At 46.4% G+C, this 27,100-nt stretch overlaps 2 protein-coding genes across 5 annotated transcripts in view; one reads left to right on the forward strand and one right to left on the reverse strand.

Moving 5' to 3' along the window:
• Positions 1–389: 389 nt before the first annotated feature.
• fam189a2 (family with sequence similarity 189 member A2) lies at positions 390–23,866 on the forward strand. Its single transcript, XM_061259862.1, has 11 exons — positions 390–939; positions 6,932–6,988; positions 9,027–9,137; positions 13,564–13,683; positions 14,034–14,141; positions 14,468–14,601; positions 15,771–15,906; positions 16,112–16,184; positions 16,967–17,107; positions 20,395–20,678; positions 21,870–23,866. Exons 1-11 carry the CDS (start codon positions 640–642, stop codon positions 22,143–22,145), a joined length of 1,740 nt encoding a protein of 579 aa, XP_061115846.1. The 5' UTR covers positions 390–639; the 3' UTR covers positions 22,146–23,866.
• Positions 23,867–25,905: 2,039 nt separating this feature from the next.
• Positions 25,906–27,100, reverse strand: part of apba1a (amyloid beta (A4) precursor protein-binding, family A, member 1a) — an 83,803-nt gene continuing 82,608 nt past the window's right edge. For all 4 annotated transcript variants that reach the window (XM_061259861.1, XM_061259858.1, XM_061259859.1 and 1 more), the window contains one exon: positions 25,906–27,088. In XM_061259861.1, coding sequence (XP_061115845.1) covers positions 27,017–27,088 — 72 coding nt within the window. In that variant the 3' untranslated portion in view covers positions 25,906–27,016. The remainder of the gene's footprint in view (positions 27,089–27,100) is intronic.

Genomic DNA, 27,100 nt, shown 5'->3' on the forward strand with positions numbered 1-27,100 from the left:
CAATATATAAATGTGAACATACTGCTTATGCTTTTATTCAAATAAATAATTATCCACACATTTTTTTTAAAGTGACTGAATTTATCTTGAATTAGCAAGTTTGTGCTGATTTTAGCATAAAAATAAAACATGTTTACATATGGTCAGATTTTACAAACGATTTGGCAATTCCCTTTTTTGTGTTGACACCACAAATGTAACCAGGATGGAAATATCCTCGGAATGAAGTTACTAATCCTGCAATAAATCCATTCTAACAGTCCTAAAATAAAAGGAACCAACGTCGCCTATAGGCTACAGCAGTCCCAATGTCGTGGTCTATTCCCAGGCGATTCTCCAAAGTGCCCCCCCTTCTTTTTTTGTCATCCTGCCAAAAATGTGAAATGCAATCCAAACACTCAGAGCACTGAGAGCAGTTATTTTAAAACTTCAAACTCAGCCACTTCGAGGAGACCATGGAAGGGAAAAATAATGGATTCATACCAAAAACAAGGGCGGGAACTCTGTTAATTTAAATAGTAATCATTTTAAAAACGAAAATCGAACATCGAAAAGAAGAATTAAAATGAAGGAGCGCCTTCAGCCGCGGATCCGTGTTTGTTTGTGGTTCGCTGTTCTTTTGCGGCGTGCGCCTCTCCGATGTCTCTCCCAGTAGTTCTTCCTGGATCTTGCTGTCCAGTCGCGGGGGGTTCGCTGGCTTCACATTTGGCTGACCCGGCATACAGAAGCCGTCCACGCTGCATCTCCAACGGCGCGTCTCGCATGCCTGGATCTCAGTCGCAGTTGTTCCCAGCGCTGCTGCCCGGCCGACCGCTGCTGTCTCTCGGATTGCTGCAGCTGGTTCTCGGCTGTTCCATGGTGGCGCTCTCTTTCGGGGCTTTGTCACTTAGCAGCTCGCCTCCCATCCGGAATTCGTGTCCGTTCTGGGCTGGTTCTTCAGTAAGTAGCCTTCTATTCTACCACCACTATAATGGATGCCGATAATATATAGCCTAATGCTCTATTTAAGTATTCGGTCCAGTAAGGTTTTCTGGCCATAATTCGCCCAAATCCCCCACGCCGTCTCACGATCAGCCTGCTAGCTAACTAGCTAACCACCCTTAATTGTCTTCCTTACTTAATATATTGTGGATGCTGGAGAAAGAAGCTTGTATATGTTAACGTTCGCTGTAATGTTGTGATTTATATATTGATACTTATTGAACTGGTGTTTCATCCAAGGTGGTTGAAGGATTTCCTCCGTTCACGATTGAAATAATATAGCCTACCGTTAGCCAGCTGCCAGTCTGGATACCTCGCTGACAAAGACGGTGAATATTGTGAACATCAACAGGTTGGATGGCATAGTTATCTTAGGCCTAGCGTTAACTTAAAAAGACAGCTAAAAGAGAACGTTTAGAGAACGACAGCGTTCTCGTTCAGTGTGATACAACACAGCCTTTCGTTATCTTGTCAAGATATGTCAAGATCGGTAAGGCTAAATCAATAACAGTGGATGTTAACTTTTTGGACCATGCACCGTAGTGCTCCAGTGAATAAATCCAGCCATTTCAACACTGTCACTGCGAGTTTTCTAAAGTTAGGCTATATTTAACAGTGCATGTCATGATGGAGGCAGATCGCACAGGACTGCTACAAAAATAAAAAAAATAAAAAAAACTAGCCAGGTGGCATACTACTTTCGTTGATCTACTTTCATCGACTAGCAATTGCATGTGCAAATATCCTAGAGCCTACTATGAATTTACCCTTCGAAGTTTTTGAATAATTAGTAAAATACTTGTCGCTATACATCAGTTAAACATCGTGATATTAGGGTACAAAAGTTCAAATGTGCAACTCCAAATACCACGTTTAGCAAACAGTGCGCAGAAATGCGTAACAGCGAACATGTTTTCATATTGGCATAATAGGAACAAATGCATTTAGTATTCCTCAGCCAAGTCCTGGAGAGCCACAGGGTGTGCTGGTTTCCGGTACTTAACCGTGTAATCAACTGCTGTAATTGATCGTGAGCTCTTGGCTGGACTGGTTGTTGACATTAGGGCTCACCCGGGTAACCCTTGAGGACCGCTGCATTATGGCATACCGCTTTAAGATGCGCAAAGCATGAAGAGCTTTATAAACTTTACCTTTTTAACTTTTTTTCAGACTGAGGAAGGAAAAATAATTGGAGATGATAATGCAAATAATGAAAGGGAGTTGCGGTGTTTGCAGTTTTTTTTTGTGTGGTTTCCTTTCAATCAGCAGCCAAATTAGGTCTTGGAAACTGGGAGTGTGAAATCCTTAGCCAACCATTTGCTTAAATATGCCACTTAAGTGCTGAAACCAACTCATGGGCGTTACAATGTTTGCCCATTTTAGGTATGGCGAAAATGAGCATCCAATTAGTTAAGGAGACTCATAAATAGGCCAGTATTCAATTAACATTAGTCTTTAACTTTGAGTTGCAAGTAAACGTAAGTGTTGCACATTGTGTTGACAAATTCTGAGTTTGTTTTAGTGAGTGCTCAACCTGCCAAACTGTCTTTATGAAGAAAATGTTGGGATTCTTTGCTTTCAGTTAATGAGAGATTAAATCCCATTCCCGACTGTTCTCACCCTCCAGATCTTTGATTTGATATCCCAAAATCGAAACTGAACAAAATCAGTTCATCTCATTTAAAATGTTTTTTTTTGTTTGATTGTGTTTTTTGTATTTGGAGGGTATCTTAAATTGCTAAGAATGTAGGATAGGCTTATATAAGCCTTCTGCCTGTGGCTTTTCAGTCACCACCAATTACACTGAATTACGACTGTTGAATTTGTTTATACTGGCTAGATCTTTTATATTTATTTTATTGTGTGTGATGACTGAATAAAATACTACTACTAAATAATGCACCATAAGGAACAATATTTGAAACTACACCTTTTAAATCAACCCTTTATAAATCAGTTGCCGCGGTTGCATCATTGTAACTCTTTTGCTTTGACAAATTATCATGCACCCCTATGTAAAAAAAAAAAACTTGCTGTTCCTGCCACCATTGTTTTTCGTGTCCTTTTTTTGCGTGCCTTTCCATTGTCATTATTTCCCCTGGAGGTCTGCTTTAGAGCTGTTAAGCAGACTCTGGGAGTCAACATTTGGCCTTAACTTTGACTCCCAATTAAAACTGACTTTTTTTCCCCCCTTGCACAAACGTATTTAGCAATCGCTAACTCGTACTGCCAAGTTTGAGCAGAAGTGCTATGCTTGCTTGCATTTACTCATGTCAATGTTAAGGAGCAGTGCTGATTGCATTCCAGGACCCATTCAGTAAGGTTACAAGCATATGGAAAATTCTGTGTTTGAATACAGGCCTGAGATTTTTTCCTTGCTTTTGATTTTGTGGTCATGTGACCACTTTCTGCATTGTTGACTCCAGTGAGAGAGTCCTCAGCTGATTGATGTTTACCTTCAAATGCACAGGCCTTCATTCTTTGATCATTAATGATTTCCATGTTACTTTCCAAGAAAATGTTGGGATTCTTTGCTTTCAGTTGAGGAGAGCTGTTGTTTAAATTCCATCCTGACCGTTCAATCAATGGATCGACCAAACAATCCATCACATCTATCAACCAGTGTTTCACAGACACAGGTTATGCTTACTTGGAGACAAAATTCTTTTTTCAATGGACATTATGAGAAAATAGCTGGGAATCCCTGGAAGAACAAAATAATTTCTTGACATGGCTGGTACTGGCAGGTTATCGCAAATGCCTCATCTACTGGAGCCTAATGAGCGGGTGGTTCCCCTCGGGGAAGCTCCATGTTCGGTTGGAATGGAGACCAGCAAACAAAGAATCCCCAGGCACTGTATCAAGGCAGCTAAGTATTGTTGTTGATACTCGGGACAGAAAACAAGCTCGACTGTAACCGCACCAGACAGATGCTTGTTTGTTTTTTCAGACCTCGTATTGGAGTCGTCATTGACCTGCCGTATCTGGTGTCCAACCGATCGAACGAGTTCTGCCATCGCACGGGAGGCGCAGCTGCTGTTTGGCGTAAAGGTCCGTCGATCGAAGAGTTTCGTGGGAGGCTATAAAATTTGATCATGAACAAACTGCAGTTGCAGTTCCCTTTTCTTGTTTGGTGGCCTAGGAAGGCCTCTCGAGTGGCAGCTCTCTAGACGCTTTCAGACAGACGCGATTCTGGTTCTGGCTCTGGTTCTGTTCTGGAGTCTCAGTAACTTGGTGCTTTCTGGCGAACCAGCCCGCGTCCATACCAGTTTAAGCAGAACCAAAGTTCCACCGCCCTCCATCATCAACGGAGGGCGTTGCTCAATGCACAAGGCAGGTGGAATATGACATGACCACTGATGATGTCACGGTTCGCAAGGAAAAGACAAATATTTTTTGGTTCCAGCTGAGAACCAACTTTTCAGGTTCCGAACCAATTTACGTTCGGTCTGAATGCGTCGGCCGGTTCAGAATTAGGTTCGGGAACCGGAACCGGCACAAAGCCTTGCCGGTGTGAAAGGCCTATCTGTGAGGGCGGGTGTACATGACACGATTTTCTCACGGCTTACGAAGTCGGCAGCTCCGATGTCCTCTCACAATTTGCCAGGTCAGGTTGTGACGGCCGATCAGATGATAGCCTAGACCAGCAATTACCACCTGAAACAGTCACACTTGTGTGGTGAGCCAAGTACTGCTGAGTACTTCTGTTGTACTAGATCAGCAATCATCAAATCCGGGCCTTGAATCCAAATCTGGCCCTGGTTTTCTATTCTCCCAGGTAATTAACTGGAAAATTCATACTTCTGTTTGGCCAGACTGTCTTCACACCTGACTCCCAGGTAAAGGGAGGGTGGAAACCAGCAGTTCTCAGGCCTGTAGGACTGATTTGATGATCCCTGGCATAGATATTGGCTCCTGACCAGATCTGAAAAACATCTGGCACGGGACCACCTCCTGATTCTGTGTTACCAATAGGAAACACAGAATCTGCTTGCCTTGCACCTGACGAATTCAAGCCGATCTTGCCCAAATTCCGGTCATGTCAGGAGCCAGTAGCTCCTGGTATCTCAGTAGGGTATCTCATACCTTGCAAGTAGCAACATGCATTTTTGCCCTTACTAGCAATTCCTAATATTCAAGCCCTGATGTAAAGTAAATTACAAGTACAAAGACTGCACGGGACTTTATGACCGTCTTGGAAACGCGCCATTTGGGATCTAGGTATGAAGTCATAAAGCTGCAGTTTCTAAATTCCAGTACTGTTTGTACTGCAGGGCTGCTGCTTGTGCCCTGGGGCGCGATACTTATCCACCATTTCCTGAGTGGAATATCCAGCGGTGTAAAGGAGTGATAAGTGGTGTATTAGTCATGGAGCTGCTAAAACAAGATTACCCCACGCTGTCTAGAGTGGCCTGTCCCGTTACGTTCCTGCCATTTCAGTCTGGAAATTGAGCGTCTCGCCATCTTACAGACTTGAAACAGTACGTATTATCGGTTGATGCGTTGAATAATATTCTGGGTTCATTTTCTTTTCTCGTGGAAGTTTATTTTGGTTAGGCAGGGAGAGTGGGGAAGACTCTGAGGACAGCAGGTCTTGCTTAACTGGTCCGGGGAATTGATTGAATCAGTCCTGTTATCAAGCTGTATTTTCAGACAGCGTAAACATAACAGGGTAATGATGAACAGACCAGGAGCACGGGGAGATGAGGACAAGAGAGGGCGGGAGGACTGTCCACAGACAGCTCTTCTCCTCCTCTAACCTCCACCTCCCCTTTCTCATTCTACCTCCTATGTTTGCAGTTACTCCTCCACTCTCACTGGTGGTCTCCCTATCACCATAGTTTTTCTCTCTCTCACTGTTATTCATCCCTCTCTCTCCATTTCCATCCTCTCACTGTCTGTCTCTCCCCCTTTCACTCACTCACTCTCCCTCTCTTGCTCTCTCCTCCCTCAGTCTCTCTCTCCCTCACTGTTTATTGCTCCCTCTCTCTCCCATCTCCCTCCCTTAGTGTCACGCTGGGACACGGTTGCTGAAATGTCATTTCATTACACGGTCAATCTCCTTTGGTATTACATCAGTTAATGTGTCTGTCTGTGGATTTGTCTCTCCGTCTGTGGCGGTGTGGGTCAGGGGCTGTGGGTTAATCGGCTTGCCTGTTCCTGGGCAGGGTTTCAAAGCTTTCAGCGCGCTGGTAAGGTATCTGGGAAATGTCACGTATGCCGGCACGTTTCACAGAAACAAAGAGGGGGGAATTAACCGCGGGCAGACGGATGGCGGGTTGTGCAGCGGCGGGGGACGGAAGGGCGGTGGCATTCCCCTCCCGAAGGGCAGCGGGGGCCGCAGACGGACGGGGGGGCTTCCGCTTTTGTCTCTTAGATTGCACTTATCCTTTTCCATTGTGCCAGTGCAGTGACCGCGGTAATGGGTCCGTAAATCTCAATGTTTGTGCTGGCCAGTATCTGCCCTGGTGTGCGTGCGTGCGTGCGTGTGTGTGTATGTGGCGTGTGTATGGTGTATGTGTGTGTGGAAATAAAGGACTCTGTATTTGGACAGATCACATGGTAATTCTTTATTAACAGCAGCATGGAGAGCTGTACACAATACCTCGAGTTCAGTGCTTCTGAGAAGGAAAGGCAACAGGCTTTCTGGTTACTCTGGGGTCAGTGGGTGTTTGTGTCAGCCTGTGTGTTTATTGCATTCTGGATTGACTCAGACACATACCCATTCTCCTACCTCCTGCTCACTCAGCTCTGAGGAAAACATCTCTCTTACAGCTGGCCAAAACAACTTCACCTGCTGACGAACAAGCAAACACGCATGTGACAGCTTAAATCTGTTTAGCGAACACTGTGTGTGTGTGTGTGTGTGTGTGTGTGTGTGTGTGTGTGTGTGTGTATAGTGTGCCTTTCTGACAATGCTGTTTTTTTTTTGTTTTTTTTCCTCTTTCAGGTCATCCTCTCAGGAATCATCGGTCTTACAACATGGCGGAGGCCCATGCTACTTTTGGTAGGTGGTTTACCTTATTAAATTGAATCTCTCACAAAACAAACCTACCTCTTTCTTAATGAGTGATGTGTATATGTTTGTGTGTGTGTGTGTGTATGTGTGTGTGTGTGTGTGTGTAGGATATGAAGTGCATTGTGTGGGTGTGAACTTCCTCATTAGTTCTAGGGAGCACGTACAGGGAGGACTGCAGTAGAGAAAGAGAGAATTGAAGAAGGGTAATGAAAGAGAGAGACTGGATAGAAGGGATAGTTGTTAAATACAGTACTAGCTTTGGCACCATGGCTATACTGCGTTTTATTGTGAACAGTTTGTACACATGCCCACAGACACACTCTCACACACACATACACATACACACACACACTCACACTCACATTCTCTCACACAGACATACACACACACTCTCTCTCTCACGCACACACACACACACACACACGCAGACCCACGCACAGACACACACACATACACAGATACTCACACTCACACACACAGACACACACACACACACACACACACACACACACGCAGACACACACACATACACAGATACTCACTCTCACACACACTCACAAACCCTCACACACAGACACGCGCGCACACACACTCTCTCACACACACACACACACACACACACACACACAGACACGTGCACACACACACACATACACATACACTCTCACACACACTCACAAACCCTCACACACAGACCCACACACAGAGTGAGTGAGCTGACAGAAGAGGCAGATTTATCCATGTGGGGTTTCTGTGGCATCAGACATGAATGGACACATTAAAGATAGAGACTGGGAGGCGTGGGGCCTGTGTTCTGCCTGAGGATCCGGACCTGTTTCAGGATGATCCAGACCTGTTTTAGGGTGATGCAGACCTGTTTCAGGATGATCCAGACCTGTTTTAGGGTGATGCAGACCTGTTTTAGGGTGATCCAGACCTGTTTCAGGATGATCCAGACCTGTTTTAGGGTGATGCAGACCTGTTTTAGGGTGATCCAGACCTGTTTCAGGATGATCCAGACCTGTTTCAGGATGATCCAGACCTGTTTCAGGATGATCCAGACCTGTTTCAGGATCTGGATGCAGACCTGTTTCAGGATGATCCAGACCTGTTTCAGGATCTGGATGCAGACCTGTTTCAGGATGATCCAGACCTGTTTCAGGATCTGGATGCAGACCTGTTTCAGGATGCAGAGACCCAGTGTGCTGGGGTGTGAGAGTATAGGAAAGTCTAGCAGCATAAAGAAGTCTGAGTATTAAGAAGAAGTCTGAGAAAGTGTGTACAATAAGCACACAGTAAACATGTAACAATTTTTGTTATATTCTTTATTAATATATAATATTTAATAATGCTTTGACTGTGATTTAAATGCTGTATATAGTGCCTATAGATCTTTAACTGACCCTTTCGCAAGCAGGTCTGCCTCTCTCACATCCTTTCTTCATCCTCTTTTACTCGACCCCTCTTTCCTCTCTCTCTCATTATTGGAGGCTGAACCTCTTCCTGCCACATTTCTCTTTCTTCCTTGTCCAGCTGTGCCTCTCCCTTCTTCCTCTGCCTCTTTCCAGACATCCTACTTTCTCTCCTTTTCCTGCTGTACGCACCTCCCTTTCTGTCTCTTCACATCTGTCTGTCAGCTGTACCACCTACCCGTCCCTCTCCCTCTCTCCCTGTCTCCCTCTCTCCCTCTCTCTCCCTCTCTGTGCTGGTTTTAAGTTATTGCTGTAACTACTGCATCCGTTTCATTAAAGAATAACAAAAGTCAGTCTCTTTGTCTTTCTCTTTCTTGCTTTCTCTCTCTCTGGTTGTTTTGTCTGGTTGGTTCCGTCTTTCTGCTTTGGCTTTCTTCTCTTGATTGTAGTTTGTTTTTGGGTTGCCTGCAAAGTGATTAAGTTACTGTGTGATTAATAAAAAAAGTTCTCTCAGTTCAATTCAATTCAAGTAAGTGTTATTGGCATTGTAAGGGTGCACTTATTAGAAACATAACAATTAGGCATAATAAACATAATCTCTCTCTCTCTGGCAGGTGAATCTGTTTGTCCTGCTGTCGGTGGTCTGTGTGCTGCTCAACCTGGCTGGGTTCATCCTGTGCTGTCAGGGAGCTCAGCTGGTGGCCAACATGTCCTACTGCCAGCTGGTAAGAGAAGCACCACTACACCCCTGCCAAACCCCCCAAAGCCAGGGCCAGTGCACTGTACTTGCCCTCTGAAACCTGCACCTGTCCTGAAACGGGAAAACACCTCCACCCCCGGCCAAAAAACGGCCGGAAACCACGCAGTGCGGCCTAGGAGCGCTTTTCCTGCGGCCCGTTGACCTTTTGGGGACCAGTTTAGCGTGCTGGTTGAAGTGTTCCGGCGGGATGTGTTGACGCACGGTGTGGCTTTGGGAAATGATTACTTCTGGAGAGTGAAGGCTGCGGGAGAGAGGGATGAGACCGCACGCAAGAGAGAGCAGCAGAGAGGTAGAGTCGGAGAGGATGACCGAGGCAGAGAGAGAGGGAGAGAGGGAGAGGATGACCAAGGCAGAGAGAGAGGGAGAGAGGGAGAGGATGACCGAGGCAGAGAGAGAGGGAGAGAGGGAGAGGATGACCAAGGCAGAGAGAGAGGGAGAGAGGGAGAGGATGACCAAGGCAGAGAGAGAGGGAGAGAGGGAGAGGATGACCAAGGCAGAGAGAGAGGGAGAGGGAGAGGGAGAGGATGACCAAGGCAGAGAGAGAGGGAGAGGATGACCAAGGCAGAGAGAGAGGGAGAGAGGGAGAGGGGGTTTCCTTCCAGCTGTTTTTATGCAAGTTTTGAATTTACACATAAGTACACGTGAGTGAAGTTGCCTGAAATGTAAAAAAATAATAATAATATATAATATATATATATATATATATATATATATCCCAAAAATGTTTTTACACTTGGCCGATGATGGATAAGTTGGCGTAACGATAAAGAGAAGAGCAATAAATAGTGATGGAAACAGATTTTTTATGAATAAATAATGGCATGACCGGGATGTAAGACATGCCTCCACTCCTGAAAGCCCAGAAGACGGCAGGTGGCACTCGTTTGATTGCATAATCTTGTTGGATCGTCTTCAGAATATTTGCATGAGAGTAGCTGATGGGAACATGAACTCTGATTTGCATTTTCTTTTGCTGGCTTTTTGGGAATTTACTTAAAATTTGCAAAACATTTGGATGGAAACATAACAGGCGAGAGGGAGAGGGATCGGGAAGGAGAGAGAGAGAGAGAGGGAGAGTGAGAGAGATATATATATAGAGAGGGGCCTATTTGAGGGCTTGAGTTAGTTGAAGGTTGTTGCTAAGCATCACTCTGAAGGATGGGGCAGTCTGTGGGAGGTTGTCACCGGCCCCGTGGTTAAAGCTGTCCTGACTGATCACCGTTTCTCTCTGCTGTGGAAGTCACACCTTCCCACAATCCTTCATCCCCCCCGCCCTGTCGCTCTCTCTGTCGGCTCTGCCCCCGGGGAGAGTGCTCTGCATCCTGCACCGTAATAATACTCCACAGGAGGGCTGCACGCCTGCCGTGGACTGGACACTTCCCCTTCCTGTACAGTGGGGATCTCAAGCTCCAGTCCTGGAGGGCCGCTGTGTTCGCTGGTTTTCCATGTGTTCCTGCCCTGGGCTCAAGTTTACCTTGTTTCCAAGGCCTAAATTGGCTGCTGGTCGACAGGAAATCACGCAGAGACTGCGGCCCTCCAGGACTGGAGTTTGAGACCCCTGAACTGCAGCTTGCCGTGCCCTTTGGTTTTTAGATGGGCTAAAGGTTCTCCTCGTCTGTTTTCATGTTCAGTTAGACCAGGGATCTCGGGCCTATTTCCTGGAGGTCCGCTTGTTTTCCTGATGGTCCTGTCTTTGGCTTTGTTTGTGTTCACAATAGGGTCTTGCTTCGATATTTGACCTTTGACCCCACTACCCCACTCTTTCACTTTTTCCTCCAGTGTTGCTCTGGGCTTGTTCCTGGTACTGAATGTTCTGTCATGGGAGGTTTTATGTATTTAACCTTCAGGTATATACTGGAACAGCTTCGGTCTGATATTGAGTGTGTGTGTCTGTGTGTGTCTGTGTGTGTCTATGTGTGTGTGTGCGCTTTTCTGTGTGTGTGTGTGTGTGTGTGTGCGCTTTTCTGTGTGTGTGTGTGTGTGTGTGTGTGTGTGTGTGTCTCTGTCTGTGTGTATTTGTGTGTCTGCGTGCGAGCACTGCTGTGCATATGTGTGTGTGTGTGTGTGTGTGTGTGTGTGTATATGTGTCTGCGTGTGTGTTTGTGAGTCAGCGGTTAAGTTCTGTCGTCCCTGGCTGAAGTGAATGTGTGAATTTCTGAGTAACGGGTTGAGCTCTGGACAGGAAGTGCCCTGGAAAGCACCTTTAGGGTGACCCAGGATAACGGCGGAAAGTCTGATTCCCCCGACAGCCCCGCCCTCCGTACCCCGTGACAGGTGTCTGTAAGCCGGGGGCAGTGGAGGGGGCAGGCTGTCTGTGATTGTGTCCGTCTGTGGGGCGCCAGGCTCTGGCAGACAGGAAGAGAGGCCTGACAGCCTGCGGAGGGAGGAGAGCATTCTGGATTGTTCTATTTTTACACCACAGTCATCAGGCCACAATCCCTCCTTAGTGAGACAGTCCTCAAGAACGTGGCCTGGGTCACTCTGACGCCTGTACACAGTCACTCATCACACACACACACACACCCACCCTCATGCGCACACACACACACTCACACATACCCTCGTGCACACATACGCGCACACACCCACACGTACCCTCATGTACACACACACACGCACACACCCACCCGTACCCTCGTGCACACACACGCATACACACACACACCCACCCGTACCCTCGTGCACACACACGCATACACACACACACACACACCCACCCATACCCTCGTGCACACACGCATACACACACACACACACACACACACACACACCCACCCGTACCCTTGTGTACACACACACAGATGTGCACACACAGAAATGTATATAAACACATGCCAATATGTGCATGCACATACACACACACACGCACACACACACACACACAGAAAAATGTGCACGCATCCACACACACACAGGATTTGTTTTGGTTCAGGTCTGTGTTTTCTATTGGAAACTGAAGGAGAGCATGACTCTGTCCTCCTGGTGTTAATCAGCTGAAAATCATTCATCATTTTGAAAAGGCTGTGATGTTCCTCACATCTGCAGCACACACACTGAGAACGGACCACTCCCTACAAACGAGAGGAGCAGCCAAACATCCACAGAGGATCTCTGATCAAATAGTGCAGATGTTACTTCAGGCTGTTTGACATTTCAAGAATTTATTTTAACTTTGGCATGTACGGATTCAAGGAAAACGAAAACAACAAAATGGTGGAAGTGCCTCGTTCAAGGATGATGGGAATGTCAGCTCTGCATGCCGGAGACCTTCGGGAGCATGTTTTCCTGTTTCAGGATGCAGACCCGTTTCAGGAGTCAGGGTGCATGATGGGAAACCAGCTGTGCCTTGTTTTGCCACTCGTCTGCCTTCCAAGGGTGAAAAATACCCCCCTCTCACCTCCTGGTGGGGGGCAGGTTTTAAAGGAAAACGGCAACATTTTGGGAAATGTACAATTTCTCCGACTTACCCAGATGAAAGGTTTGATTTTATTTTCATTTTTGTACATTTACTGGCTCAATTTCCATATTAGCAAAACCTGTTAGCTTAGCATAAAGGCTTTAAGCCTACCTCCTTGAAAGTGATGAAATACACCTTGCAGGAACTCCGAAGCTGTTTACACGAGGTATCATGATAAAAAATAATTAAATGGTGAAAAAGTTGTTTTCGGAGAAGTACTACCTTCGAACATCTTGTCTAAGTCTGGGTTATTTTGAAAAATGTTATATTTCCAAAATGTTGGCATGCACGTGTGTGTGTGTGAGAGAGAGATAAAGCAAGACAGTGTGAAAGAGAGAGAGAGAGAGAGAGTGATGAGCTTGCTCGGGGATGCTGCAGACAGGATTGGCCTGAGAACTTTAGCAGGTTGCCAGCTCCAGATGGAATCCTCCCTTCCCAAGGGTGTGATAAGGAGGGCAGATATTTATAATCTTCACGTTCTTGACATTTCTCCATGTCTGTTTTCCAGCAGCAATTACCACATGGAAGGGGGTTGGGGTGATGCTCTTTTTTCTGATCCCAATTAAATGAGGATGCAAAGGCAGACAGGAAATGTCTGTACTTGTGTGTGACTGAATGACTGTCGGTTACCGAGTGAAATTTGATGTTTTGTGTGTTTCTCTGACATGGCTGAAGACGGTAACTGAAGGATGTGGGATGTTTTGTGTGTTTCTCTGACATGGCTGTAGACAGTACCTGAATGACGTGGGATGTTTTGTGTGTTTCTCTGACATGGCTGTAGACAGTACCTGAATGACGTGGGATGTTTTGTGTGTTTCTCTGACACGGCTGAAGACAGTACCTGAAAGACGTGGGATGTTTTGTGTGTTTCTCTGACATGGCTGTAGACAGTACCTGAATGACGCGGGATGTTTTGTGTGTTTCTCTGTTGAAGAGCGAGGTCGGGGATATCTGTCACTGCTGTGCCGATAGCCCCAGCAGCAGGTGCCCTGAGGAGAAGCTGCTCAGACTGTACCCCGGAAACTCCTGCAACACCATGAGGGTCCTGCTGAAGGTGTGTGTGTGTGTGTCCTTTCCGTGCCCATGTCTTTGTGTAACTGTTCTGTCTTGAAACGCAGAATCTGTACATGTTTTGACAAAGCCATCCGAATGCCTACATGTCCTGCCTACACTCATTTCATAGTTTTGCATGATATTGAATGGCACCCACACCCTTTTAGTGGTGTGTGGAACAGTGAATTTAACACATTTCTGTCAGTTCCTGCAAGGACACATCTCTGTACTTATACGCTCATTGGTCTCTGTACTTGACCAATCACAGCTTTGAAGTTCATAATCTCTGCATGTTTATAATCTCTAAATGTACCAGTCCCAGCTGATTCCTTGCTCTTGTACCTTTTCCAGAAGGTTCTGTTTGCACTGTGTGCCCTGAATGCTCTGACCACGGCCGTCTGTCTGGTGGCCGCTGTGTTGAGGTACCTGCAGATCTTTGCTGCCCGGCGACCATGCACAGTAAGAACCAATCAGGAACCAGAACACCACCACCTCCTCCTCCAATCCCGTTAGTCAAGGAGCCATAGAACCGGCTGAGGGCTGAATCCCCAACAGACTTCTTGTTGGTTGTCTTGTATCTATTCATACTTATGAACATATTATTCACAAAAAACAAAGATTGAGTGAAGCTTAAAGTGTAAATTACTGCTTGGATGCAGCCTAGAAGGTCATAGCCTTGTTTGTTCACTTTTTTGTTGTTTGCTCTGTATTAATAGAAAGTGACTGCTGAATGTGAGAGAGTATGTGCGTGTGTTTTAACCCAGATTTTTTAACCCTTGTTGTAGGAAGAGCCCCACCCCATCGCAGAGGAAGGGGAGGAGCCAACCCAGATTCCTGACCCGGACGAGTTTGTCCCTCCAGCCCCGCCCCCCTCCTACTTTTCCACCTTCTACTCTTACACCCCACGCCTGGCCCGCAGGTACCCCTCTACCCCTCAAATTCTCATATGCACACTCTCTTACACCTGTACCTCTAAACTACCCCACATGTACTCTACACACCCTTCCCCTGCCTGGCCCTCTAAAATTTCCTGTATGTACCAATACACTCTCCTCCTAAACTGGGCCCCTGGTGTACCCCCAACACCAAGATATCCTCTCCTTCCTGAACAGTGGGTTATTTTGGCCAGTGTCTCTGAACCAACGCAAAACATTTAAATGTTTTTCATTTCAAAAAAGGTATCTTTTTGACCTTACACTTGTGCGGTGCCTCGTATTAGCCAGTGAACCGGGCGAAAGGTGGAGTGTACAGTAACACACATTTACAGCAGGGAGAAACGGTGGTTTCCCCTTACTGTCTTGCTGTCTCAGGTGATTCAGTCACGCCGCTTTGGCCTTCAGCGCGACTTTTGACCTTTGCAACCCGGTGAACGAGCACAGAAGTGCCCCCTCGGTTTTTGAAGGCACGCAAGCAATGAGGAATTAGATTTGGGGTCGTTGCTGTAAAGGGATCGCATGTTGCTGTGGCTAATGGCCCCCCCTCCCCCCGTGGTAACTTGGTAAAAGATCTGTGGCTTTGCCGGCTTTCCCTCCTATGGGCAGTCTCAGGCTTGTCCTTGGTTTGGCCGTTGATAAAGCACCCAGTGAAGCTGAAGGTGATCTGTGATAGCGTATTTTTAGCAAGTCAATATGTTCTGGGAGCACCTCGGTAGATGTTGCCAAATCCCTGTAGTTGGATCAGTATTTTACAGCCTTAAAAAGGCTTATTCTCTGTTTTACAAGATAGTGAAACCACTGTAGAAATCTAAACTATGGGGTTTTTTTGGGCAGTTTTTTTTGTTTATGAAAACCCAGTAGATATCTAAAAAATGGGTCTTTATTTTGCAGGATGTTTGGTGAAACCCTTGTAGATCTCTTGAGCTCTGCATCTTCATTTGGCAGGATGTTTGGTGAACCCCCTGTAGATCTCTTGAGCTCTGGGTCTTCATTTGGCAGGATGTTTGGTGAACCCCCTGTAGATCTCTCTGCTGTGGTCTTAATTTGGCAGGATGTTTGGTGAACCCCCTGTAGATCTCTGCTATGGTCTTCATTTGGCAGTATGTTTGGTGAACCCCCTGTAGATCTCTCTGTTATGGTCTTTATTCGGCAGGATGTTTGGTGACAGCGTGATTCCACTGCCTCACATATACGGTGCCAGGATCAAAGGGGTGGAGGTGTTCTGCCCCCTGGACCCTCCCCCACCCTACGAGGCTGTTGCGGGTCAGCCAGAGAACGCCACTCCCCAGGTAACAGATCAACCGTTTACCACCTGTAGCTCCCTGAGAAATGGCAGTTGGTCTTTCAGTTAGCAGACACTGTCGGCGGGTGACAAAATGAAAGCCAGCCCTTTTAGTTTTTTTGACACATACACACACGCCCTGTCATGTAATTCAGCGTTTAAACTCCAGAGGTCTGTGTCTGTGCATCTGTCTGTCCGTTTGTCCATCTCAGGAGTCCGAGGTTCTTGCAACGGACCTGACCGAGGGCTTGAGTGACAGCTCAGAGACCAGACCTCTGTGTGCAGGTGGGTATTGTGAGCAGTGTTCTGAAATAAGACTGTTACCATTTTCTCGCATTGTAATTCAATAACGACAGTATTTCCTTTTTTATGTACAATAATTTATCACCTCTTTATCCAGGATTTTGTGTGTTGGCATACACTGTTTTTTTGTGGAACATTTATTCCAGTTGTGGTTTACATGGTGCACTTCACCGTGAAAGCAGTTTCAGCACCTGTATTCTGAGCAAGCAGACTTTTGGCTACAAGTCTTGCCTCACGCACACGCACGCACACACGCACACACGCACACACACACACACACACACACACACACACCGCTGTGAGGCTCAGACTTGTATGATGAATTTGCATGTTGGGCTGGTGTAATGGGCTTGTGTGGCCTGCAGCTGAGTGTTAGGGCTGAGTGGGGCATCACTCACACAGGGCCCGATGCAACTTGTCTACCTGTCACTCCCCCCCCCAGGTGGAAAGCCCCTCATCCCTGTCAGCATTACAGTTTTTCAAGTATTCGACATTTAAAACCTCCTTTGTTAGCTCCACCAGTTAAACATGGTACTGCCACACGAGTGTAACGAAACCAAATGAAACGCAGTCAATCAACAATTCTGTGTCAGTTTGGTGTTTTCCTTCAGGCAGGCCTGTGTGTGCTTGTGTGTTTTTGAGGGTACGTGTGAGTGTGAGTGTGTGTGAGAGACTGTGTGTGTATGTGTATGTGTGTGAGTGTGTGTGTGTGTGTGTGTGTGTGGGGTCAGGTGTTCAGAGCATGAATACTGTGTTTGTTTCAGAGCCGTCCCCGCAGACCCCCCCTACCCCCCCTGTTCAGGTCAGAGGTCAGACGGCACCTGTGCCCCCCAGCAGAAGGACCCAGAAACAGCACCTCCGGCGGTCCAGCAGCGACCCGGTTCTACTGGACCTGGCTGCTAAAGGTACTGCCACTTCTGGGGCAAAAATGACTCTAACAATACAGAACCTCAGGTTCAAACTTGTTTTTATTATGCCGATTTTAAGAACAGAACGCTGTTGTTCTGTTCTGGATCAAGAGCACTTCTGAAGTGTTGCTGGGTCTAGAGTTTATTAATCAATCAAATCAATTTTTATTTGTATAGCGCTTTATACAAAGGGGCTTTGCCACAAAGCAGAGGGAGAACGCTTAGGGCAACAGTGCAACAGTGCAACAGTGGCAAAGCAAAACTCCCTGGCTAACAGGAAGAAACCATGGGCCGAACCTGGAACCCATCTGCCCCTGGTTTGCTGTGAAAATAGTTGTAAATATAAACTGATCAATTAAAGTACATTAATGTCCAATCTGAATTAAGTCCAAGCAGAGATGACTCCGATCATGTAGAGGGATGGCAGGAACACCAATGGGTGGCACTGTCAGGCAAGGGCACAGGCTTGGTGCCGCTGAATCAGCAGTGGCAGAAGGGGGGTGCCATGAGGGCAGGCTTGAGACAGTCACCACCAGACCATGACTGGTTCTGCTTAACACAGCACTACCAACAATGATTGCCACATAGCTTATGCCAGCCACCCATTCCTGTCCATAAACTATAGGACAGACAAAAAATATAAGTTTTAAGCCAAGCTTTAAATAAGGTGACAGTGTCTGCACCCTGAACATGAGCAGGCAATTTGCTCCACAGGAAAGGAGCACGATAAGAAAAGGCTCTGCCACTTGTGGTACTTTGAGCTATTCTTGGAATAACAAGGAGGCCTGCACCCTCCGGGGCATTCGTGAGGGAGTATAAGGATGAAGTAAATCATTTAAGTACAGAAGGGCAAGCCCATGTAAGGCTTTTAAGGTCAAAAGTAGTATCTTATAATCTGTTCAGAATTTAGCAGGCAACCAGTGAGGTGAAGCGAACACTGGGCTGATGTGCTCAAATCTCCTTGTTCTAGTGAGAATACGAGCTGCTGCATTTTGAATTAGCTGGAGCCCTTTCAGCGAGGAATTTGCACATCCAGACAAAAGACATTGCAGTAATCTAATCTTGAGGTAATAACAGCATGAATTAGCTTTTCTGCATCAAGGACAGTGTTTTCAGAATTTTAGAAATATTCCTCAAGTGATAAAAAGCAACCGGAAAGATGTTTTTAATATGTGTATCAAATGCAAGATCTGGATCAAAAGTAACACCTAAGATCTTTGATGACAGCACTTTAAGTGATGGAAATTCCATCAACGTTAGGCACATCGTCAGATAATTTGCATCTCAGAGACTTGATATCTCATACAATGAATCACACGAATGTAAACATAGTTTGGTTTGGTTTTCCTAAGTTAAGAGTGACATATTGTGAGATAATGCCAGCCAAGTTGGAACTAACTGTTGTATACTGAATATGAATATATTTTATGAATTTTACAGAAGTAGTGTTGATAACTGCCATACTGACAGGAGAACTTCTCCAAAACGGCGTAGCTCTCATTCACACCTCGGTGACCTTTCGGTAAACGCCGCCTTCAGGGGTGCTGGTGTTGTCATGACGATGCAGGAATTGTTTTGAGATGGTTTCTCCGAGCTCTATGTTCAAGGCATAGATTAAGAGAAGCAAAGTGACATTCAGGGCAAATAGTGCAAAGAAAGGAAAATGGACAGAATGGAACAAAAGAGAATGGAGGAGAGAGCTAGGTCTTTCAAGCCTGTGGAACGATTTCATTAATGCCTTTTGACGGCTTTGAGGTCAGTTCATATTCCAACAGAGAGAAATTGCATTCTTTTGTCGCCTGATTTAGACTGTGCTCGTTGCCCTCAGCAAAAATATATAAACGCACTCCAGTTGCCCAGAGTATAACCCAAGTGTCGCTGTGACCAGGCTCGTCCATTGCAAGTCGGCAGTCACACCCTGTCGCTGGACGATAAGCTGACCTTTACGAAGCGGTCGTAAGAGAGCAGAAGGCATTATGCTGGATGATACAGCATGTTCTGCAATCGTTTGTCAGCAGGGGGTGCTTAATATAAATGGTAAAAGGATGACGATCGCCTTACAGCATGGCCTTCAGGCAGCCGTTAACAGCCCTGTTGGGCTGGGGTTTGGGGGTTTGGGGATTATTGGCCTCAGGCCTGTGTTTGGGGTAGGGGTACGGGGTGGGGGTCTGTGTGTCAGTCTGAAGCCGGTCCTCTCCCACGGTAAATCCCCCCCCTGTCTGTCAGCAGACACATGATCTGTGTGTATATATAGAGCACCAGGCCTGCGCTGGGGTCAGGGGGTCACCGGGGCCTGCTGTTCATGGGGGGACGGGAGCACACACACACACACACACACATACACAAACACACACGTACACACACACACATACACAAACACACACGTACACACACACACGTACACACACACATACACAAACACACACGTACACACACACACATACACAAACACACACGTACACACACACACGTACACACACACATACACAAACACACACGTACACACACACGTACACACACATACACACACACACATACACAAACACACACGTACACACACACACGTACACACACGTACACACACACACATGTACACACACACAAACACATACACACACACACACACACACACACGTACACACACATACACACACACGTACACACACATACACACACGTACGCACGCACACACACACACATACACACACACACACGCGCACACAAACACACACCTTACTGTATACCTCACACACAACAGCTGTTCAAACATGCTCTCTTATATATGCACATAAAAACACACACACCCACCTCTCTCATTCTGCCTCTCTCTCCTTCTCCTCCCTCCTGCTCTCTCATTCTTTCCCTCCTGCTCTATCACCCTCTTTCTTTCTCTCTTTTCCTCTCCCTCTCTCCCTCTCTCCTGTTCTCTCTCCTGCTCCCTTTCCCTCTCTCTCCCTCTCTTTCTTTCCATCTCTCCCTCTCTCCCTCCTGCTCTCTCTCTCCTGCTTCCTCTCCCTCTCTCTCTCCTGCTCTCTCTCCTGCTTCCTCTCCCTCTCTCTCTCTTTCTCTCTCTCCCTCTCTCCCTCCCTCCTGCTCTCTCTCTCCCTCTCTCCTGTTCTCTCCTGCTCCCTTTCCCTCTCTCTCCCTCTCTCTTTCCATCTCTCCCTCTCTCTCCCTCTTTCCCTCCCTCCTGCTCTCTCTCTGCCTCTCTCCCTCCCTCCTGCTCTCTCCCTCTCTGCCTCCCTCCTGCTCTCTCTCCCTCCCTCTCCCTCTCTCTCCCTCAGTGCTGAGCTGCGAAGCCGCCACTCAGACGGAGGCGGGGCCAGGGGCGGAGCCGGCCGCGGTGACCCTACGGAGGGGGAGGGGCCTGCGCCGGCCCCGCCCCAGCTCCATGGTGGATTACCAGAGTTACCGCGACACCAAGCAGCTGGTGGCGGACTTCCTGCAGCAGGCCCCCCGCAGGCTGGCCCCCGAGGTGCAGGAGCTGCTCAACAGCATCAAGACCGTCCTGCGCTCCGACCAGCAGCACATGGACGAGGCAGTGCGCAGTGCCAGCTTCATCGAGCAGGTGAGGAGGAGGAGGAGGAGCAGGGGAGGAAGAGGAGGAGGGCGGGAGGAGGAGGAGGCACCGCCCTATTTTGGCACTGCTGTTGCTACAGCTTCTATGATTGATTGATTTCTGCCATGCTTGTTTTAAAGGTCCCATATTGTGGAAAATGACATTCCCCTTGCTATTTGGATTATAAAGGAGTTGTAGATGCTATCTAAACACTGTGGCAAGTATCAGAAACGCACAGTTTCGAAAGAAATCCACACAGTCCGTGTTAATAAACCGACTTCATCGAGCCGTAACTTTTTGAAGTGACTAAAACTATACCCTCATTTGCATATGTCCGCCTTCAGTAAGGCCCGCCTTGTAGCCAGAACAAATCCAAGCACTCCCGCTAGTTAGCCAATCAGAACAGAGGTTTGTTGATATTAATATCCTTAAAGACATGGTCACTAAAACAGGCTGCTCTTGGTAAAGCTCATGTGAGGTGCTGGACATATGAAACTGGAGAGAGAGTGTTTAAAACCAAACAAACTTCAACTTATGAATATCAGGGCCTAAAACAAAAACCTGGAAATGTGTACAATATGGGATCTTTTAAAGTCTTTTAAAGTCTGTGATTGTTCTGTTTGTGACGACACAGACGTCTGTGTAGTTGGTCTATGCCAGGGGTGTCCGATCTTATCCAGAAAGGGCCGGTGTGTGTGCAGGTTGTTGTTTTAGCACAGGACTAAGACAGCTGATTCTACTCATAAAGGTCTTGGTTAAAGACCACGATTAGTTCATTAGTATAATCAGGTGTGTTACTGCTGGGTTAAAACAAAAACCTGCACCCACGCCGGCCCTTTTAGGATAAGATTGGACACCACTGGTCTATGCAGTTGACTGTCCTGTCCGTGTCTTTGGTCTGCGCAGTTGACTGTCCATGTCGCTGGTCTGCGCAGTTGACTGTCCGTGTCTCTGGTGCAGGTCTGCGCAGTTGACTGTCCTGTCCGTGTATCTGTCGCAGGTCTGCGCAGTTGACTGTCCTGTCCGTGTGTCTGGCGCAGGTCTGCGCAGTTGACTGTCCTGTCCGTGTGTCTGGCGCAGGTCTGCGCAGTTGACTGTCCTGTCCGTGTCTCTGGCGCAGGTCTGCGCAGTTGACTGTCCTGTCCGTGTCTCTGGCGCAGGTCTGCGCAGTTGACTGTCCTGTCCGTGTCTCTGTCACAGGTCATAATCGGCTCCCAGGCCCCCCCTGCGCAGCCCGCGCAGCCGTGTGCGCAGCCGTGTGCGCAGCCTGCAGCAGCGGTGTCTGCGCAGACGCTGCCCCTGCCCCCGCGCAAGCGTCCCGGCCTGCTGCACCTGCGCAGCTGCGGAGACCTCAGCACCTTCACCAAGGATGAGCCGCAGCCTGTCCTCCGCAGGGCGAGGTCTCAGCGGGGGTCCCGGGGGGACCACGACCGCCCCCACAGCCTGATCGGGGTCTGCAGAGAGACGGTGCTCTGAGGAGAAGCCCCCCCTCACACGGACTCGGCCCTCGCTAACGGCTAGCGGCTAACGCGCGGAGAGGTGTTCCCCCTGCTGGTGAACCCACAGAACACAGTGAGCTGCCTGCTGTTGGAGCTCCAGCCATGAAGACTGCTGTAGACTGCTGAAGATAAACAGCTTCTAGAAGACCCCAGCCTTTGAACAGGCTGCGTGCGTGTGTGTGTGTGTGTGTGTGTGTGCGCGTGTGTGTTGTAAGGGAGGCATTATATCGAAGGGATGAAAGTTTAACGATACGATAATTACGATAATTATTATTATTATTGCTATGTTTAATCATCTCTGACCTGTCAAGGTTTTTTTTTTTTTCTGGACATTCTCATTTTTCTTGAGGTGAGGAAAAGGGTGGAAACTCTGGTAACTGGAAATACACACCCCCACATGTAATATAATTTTTTTTTTTTTTTTTTTTGAGAATGGAGATAATTGCTTTATAAAGACCAGTAAAGAAAAATCTGGACTTTTTCAAAATCTGGAAAAATCACCTTTTCTTTATAAATATGTAAATAAGATAAAACCAATATTCAGGCATCTCACTGGGGTGGGGAGAGAAGATTGCTGCCTTCTCTCCAGCTGAACCAAGTGTTTCATATATAACATGTTTTTCCTTCTTAGATGTGGTGTGCTGAGCCAAAAAGATTTATTTTATGTGTTCATGAACAGTCTGTAATGGAGAGGGATGTGGTGTGGGGCGTAAGGTGTGGGGTGTCCTTTCTTTTTGGGTGCAATGTGCCTGTCGATGAACATTTTTGCCTTCACAAACTCAGTTTGGCTGACCGGGCTGTACCTGGGTTTGTGTGTGCGGGTAAGGCGGTTCAGCCGCTGTAAAGAGTGCCTTACCTCACCGGACATGTGCTGCACTCACAGGGTTTCCCCCCCAGCCTCGCAGGGGTGTTCACGGGCACACAAAATCTACAAAACACGTTCATTTTATCACCTGGTTTTTATGTTTTTCATTTCCCCTTCCTCCCCCCCCCCCCCCCGTCTCTTTTCTGAAAAAGCCCGTCGGTGCGAGTCCATGCAGCTCGTTTATGTGAAGATTTCAAGGGAAATAAATGGAGATTTCAGAAAAAGAAGAAAAACGTTTTCCACCCAATTAAGAAGTGGTTTCTGTCTGTTTGTTTCATCCAGTTTGAGAGCGAGGTTGTGGAAGCGCTGTTTCATTGTAAAACCTGTCCCAAATTGGATTGAACTGTAGTTCTGGGGAGGTACTGGCAGGATTATAATCTGTAGAGCTAATTTCTAATAGCTCCATTCTGGGTGACATAAATACTTTTGGATTCAAATACTTTTCTGTGCTTGATTCATCTTGACTGTTTTTGAGACTATTTCATTTCACTGAGCTTGTTTATACACCAGACAAGCTCAGTAAAGCACAGAAAATTTTACCAGGCCTGTCTGGTTTTAAAAGGCCAGGGACTCCAAAGATACGTCATCATTTCTATACTTTCTATACATTTCTATGAACATGTCCATGCATACTTACAGTAGAGCTTTTCTCCTGCTAGACATTTTTTAATATGAATGTTATTTAGCTGCAGTTGACAGTGGTTCATATATTTAATTGGTATCAGGATGGATTAAAAAAGGCTGTTTGGATTCATGGTGAGCTCCTGACATGATGGCAGTTCTCGTCACTACTTCTGTGACCTCACCGTGATGTCAGGCCCAGTGCCAGGTGAATCATGGGAAATGGAGGACTGGCGGTGCTGGTGTGGGGTTTTGGCTGGGTGTTTATTCTGTGGCCTGCTGGGCGGCCCTCATTAAAGCAACTGAAGCTTCGCGTTTTAGCGTGCCACTTAATCCACTTAAAGCACAGACCAGTCTTTCCGCAGTTTATTGTTGTAAATACTGTTACAAACATTCCAGCCCTGGAAAGGAATGTAGCTCAATAGTTGTAACACAGAAAAGCTAGCAAATAAATAAACATTGCCGTTGCTTTACAGAAAGTTTTTTCCCCCCCCCCCCCCCCCCCATTTTCTTTTTTAAGACGTTGACAAACATAGTTAATATTAAGTACATTCAAAACAAGTGCATTATAAACACTAGAGTTTGCCATATTCATAGCCACCACATACTCAAGTGTTGTGTGTGTATATATATATATATTTCTTTTTTTCTTCTTTTTAAATTTTTTTTTTTTTTACAAGGGACAACTTTGTTGCATTACAATACCCTAAGATCCTCTGAAATGGGTGGGATCCTCTATTGCACCCCTGTACTGACCAATAGTATACCTTGAAGTCTAGCCGTTCACTAAATATGTACATTGTCACATAGCCGGCATCTCGTTCATTTGGAACACGGTCCCTTGCGCTTGGTAGTCCTTACCGGGTTCATCCATGTCTGTATACACTACCAACCTGGATTCATCAATGTCTGTTTACATTGCCAATCCAACACACAAGAAGTACTACATACTACTATATATATATAGATATTTTTTCAGCTGGTTTTGGTTTTATGGTGAAGTCAATCTGAATCACACTTCATGTAAAGCCTACGGATGGCACGTCCCACGCCATGCTGAACGAAACGGGTTGTGGTGGTGGTGGTGGTGGTGGCGGTCATCGTTATTCTCGCATCACATTTCATTTCTAAAATAAAATCAAAATCAAAAAAAAAAAATTATACAGCAACCAACAGTAAGGCTAGTATGGTCCTCCAGGGATGAAATCGACACTCGGAAGCGACCGGTAATTAGAGGATAGACGTTTCTTCGTACGCAAAGTGCGTGGTGTTCCAGCTGGCGTTGAATAGCCGCATGATTCGTCCTGAAGACCTGTGGCTAGGCCTTCTAAATACCAGCAGTTACCTCTGTAAACATTAGATCTGCTCATTGATATGGGGAGAGGGTTGGTAGAAGCGGGAGGTGGGGAGGGGCGGGGTATGAAGGGTCTCTCCATTGTTACTTTTACCGAAGCAAACACCCTATCCCAGTATTCATATATTTTGCTTACAATTTTACTTGTCTAAATGATGTATCCTCACCAATCAGCTGACTGGTGTGTAGCGAATGACATGAACTCTGTGTGTTGCCTCTGATAAGGTTAGCAGCAAGGTAGCATCATGGGTCAGTTGTGATGACTGCAAATGGAGGGGGAGGATGGATTGTACAGCCAATCGATAGCAAGGTCCAATTAAATTCGCCCCCACCCTCATCCCCACTCCTGTAGTGTCAGTGCTGTAGGCAGAGTGTGGGGGGCGTTCTGGGATTTGGGAGCTGGAGTTGTGTACTGTACAAGCTGTCCCGATACTGCCAAAGCATTTCCAACTCCAAAGTTATGTTCTATTCTCAATTTTGAATTGTGAATCTCTAATTAATCGTATCAAAAAAACGGTGTGGAAGTGTTGAAGCGACAGAATTAAACTTCTACACACTGGACAAAAGTAATCTGCAGGAATTGCCCCGGTTGTCCTAGTAAAAGGTTCTTCAAATACAAAATTTTTTTCAAATAATATTTTGACCCAAATTCCAAAAGGGGATAATGGTGATTCTATAAGCTGAGTCATTTATGGTTAGCACTAGCTACAGTTCAGTCAGGCAGCGGAGTGTGCTTCCTCATCACGTTGTAGTACAACAGTGACCCTATATCTCTGCATAACGGTCACAGCAAAACCTTCAGCTTCATCCGCTAAATTGCTCCTCTGAGCATCTTTGCCGCTTTGGTCTGAGATTGCCCTGCCCTGCCCCTCCCCCCCCCCAAAAAAAATAAAATAATTCACATGAACCCCCCCATTTTTCAAGTGTTCAGGGGGGAAAGGTTTTATTTTCAAGTATTAAAAAAGTGGTCAAAACATTAATGTCTGCCCTGAGGATTAAAGGAAAAAATTGCAGTATCACCCTTTCATAAATATTGGATATTCAATAAAACTAAGATTTTATTTAAATATCTAAAACAAAATATTGCACTTAAGGAAAAAGGAAAAAACTTATAATCCCCAATAAGACTACTGCAGGACTGTATATTTGGAGAGATATTACAAATGCCAGATTTGTTTATTTTTTCTAACAAGCTAATTTGTTTTCCAAACAAACAAAAAAATTTCTTTTTTATTTCCGATGCTCCGACTATACGGATTTGCATTTGTCTGGTGTTTATCTTGGGCTCTGTCCAAGTCTGTTCTCAAACCGTCCGTCTGTCCCTAAATGTACGTCTGTCACCAGCGCCAATACAGATTTCCACTGTCACAGACCAACTGGCTCTGGACAACTTTACTGACAGAGAAACTTACTTTGACCATTTTCCTGCTCATGTGTACACAGAATTATTTTCTGTGATTAAAAAAAATTATAATAATCATGAGTGAAATAATGATTCTCAGCTGCATGAAAAACCTGTAGATTGATGTGTCTGTAGGACCCTTAAAATAGGCCTGCTTTGTGTAACTATTTTGTGGAAGGTTCCTCGGAACATGTGCACGTGTCATTCAAATTTTGGTCCAGTTTTCTGCTGTTACCCACGGTGTGTGCCGGGGGGAATGTTCTGTCAGTACAAAGGCCATCAGGATGCTTCCACAAACGAGAGAGGTGCACACAGTGTGTGTGTGTGTGTGTGTGTGTGTGTGTGTGTGTTGTGATGTTAAGCATCAAACATGAGAAACCAAAATCCAAACAAACCAGCAGCCGGAAATGAAATGGGAAAATATGATAGGGGTACAAGGTCCTCACACACACACACACACACACACACACACACACACACACACACACACACACACACACACACACACACAGGTGTATTAAATGCACAGGAGAGATCACGGAGGGGCTGTGGTAACACTCGTGGTCGGGGGGGGGGTCAGAGGTCACTGGGATGTTCCGGTCAGCCTCAGATGTAAACGGGCTGCTCCTGGGCTGTCAGTAAGCGGTACATGGCAGCCGGCATCGTCTTCATATGAATCTGCAGGAAGAG

Source organism: Conger conger, chromosome 11 (genome assembly GCF_963514075.1).
Source record: "Conger conger chromosome 11, fConCon1.1, whole genome shotgun sequence".
NCBI classification, from domain to species: Eukaryota; Metazoa; Chordata; class Actinopteri; order Anguilliformes; family Congridae; genus Conger; species Conger conger.

Excerpts from the sequence above, each read along its gene's own strand:
- fam189a2 (XM_061259862.1), top strand. The coding sequence starts at position 640 with ATGTCTCTCCCAGTAGTTCTTCCTGGATCTTGCTGTCCAGTCGCGGGG. Across the intron at positions 9,138-13,563 it reads ACATGTCCTACTGCCAGCTG|AGCGAGGTCGGGGATATCTG; the intron begins GTAAGAGAAGCA and ends TCTCTGTTGAAG. Across the intron at positions 20,679-21,869 it reads GTGCCAGCTTCATCGAGCAG|GTCATAATCGGCTCCCAGGC; the intron begins GTGAGGAGGAGG and ends TCTCTGTCACAG.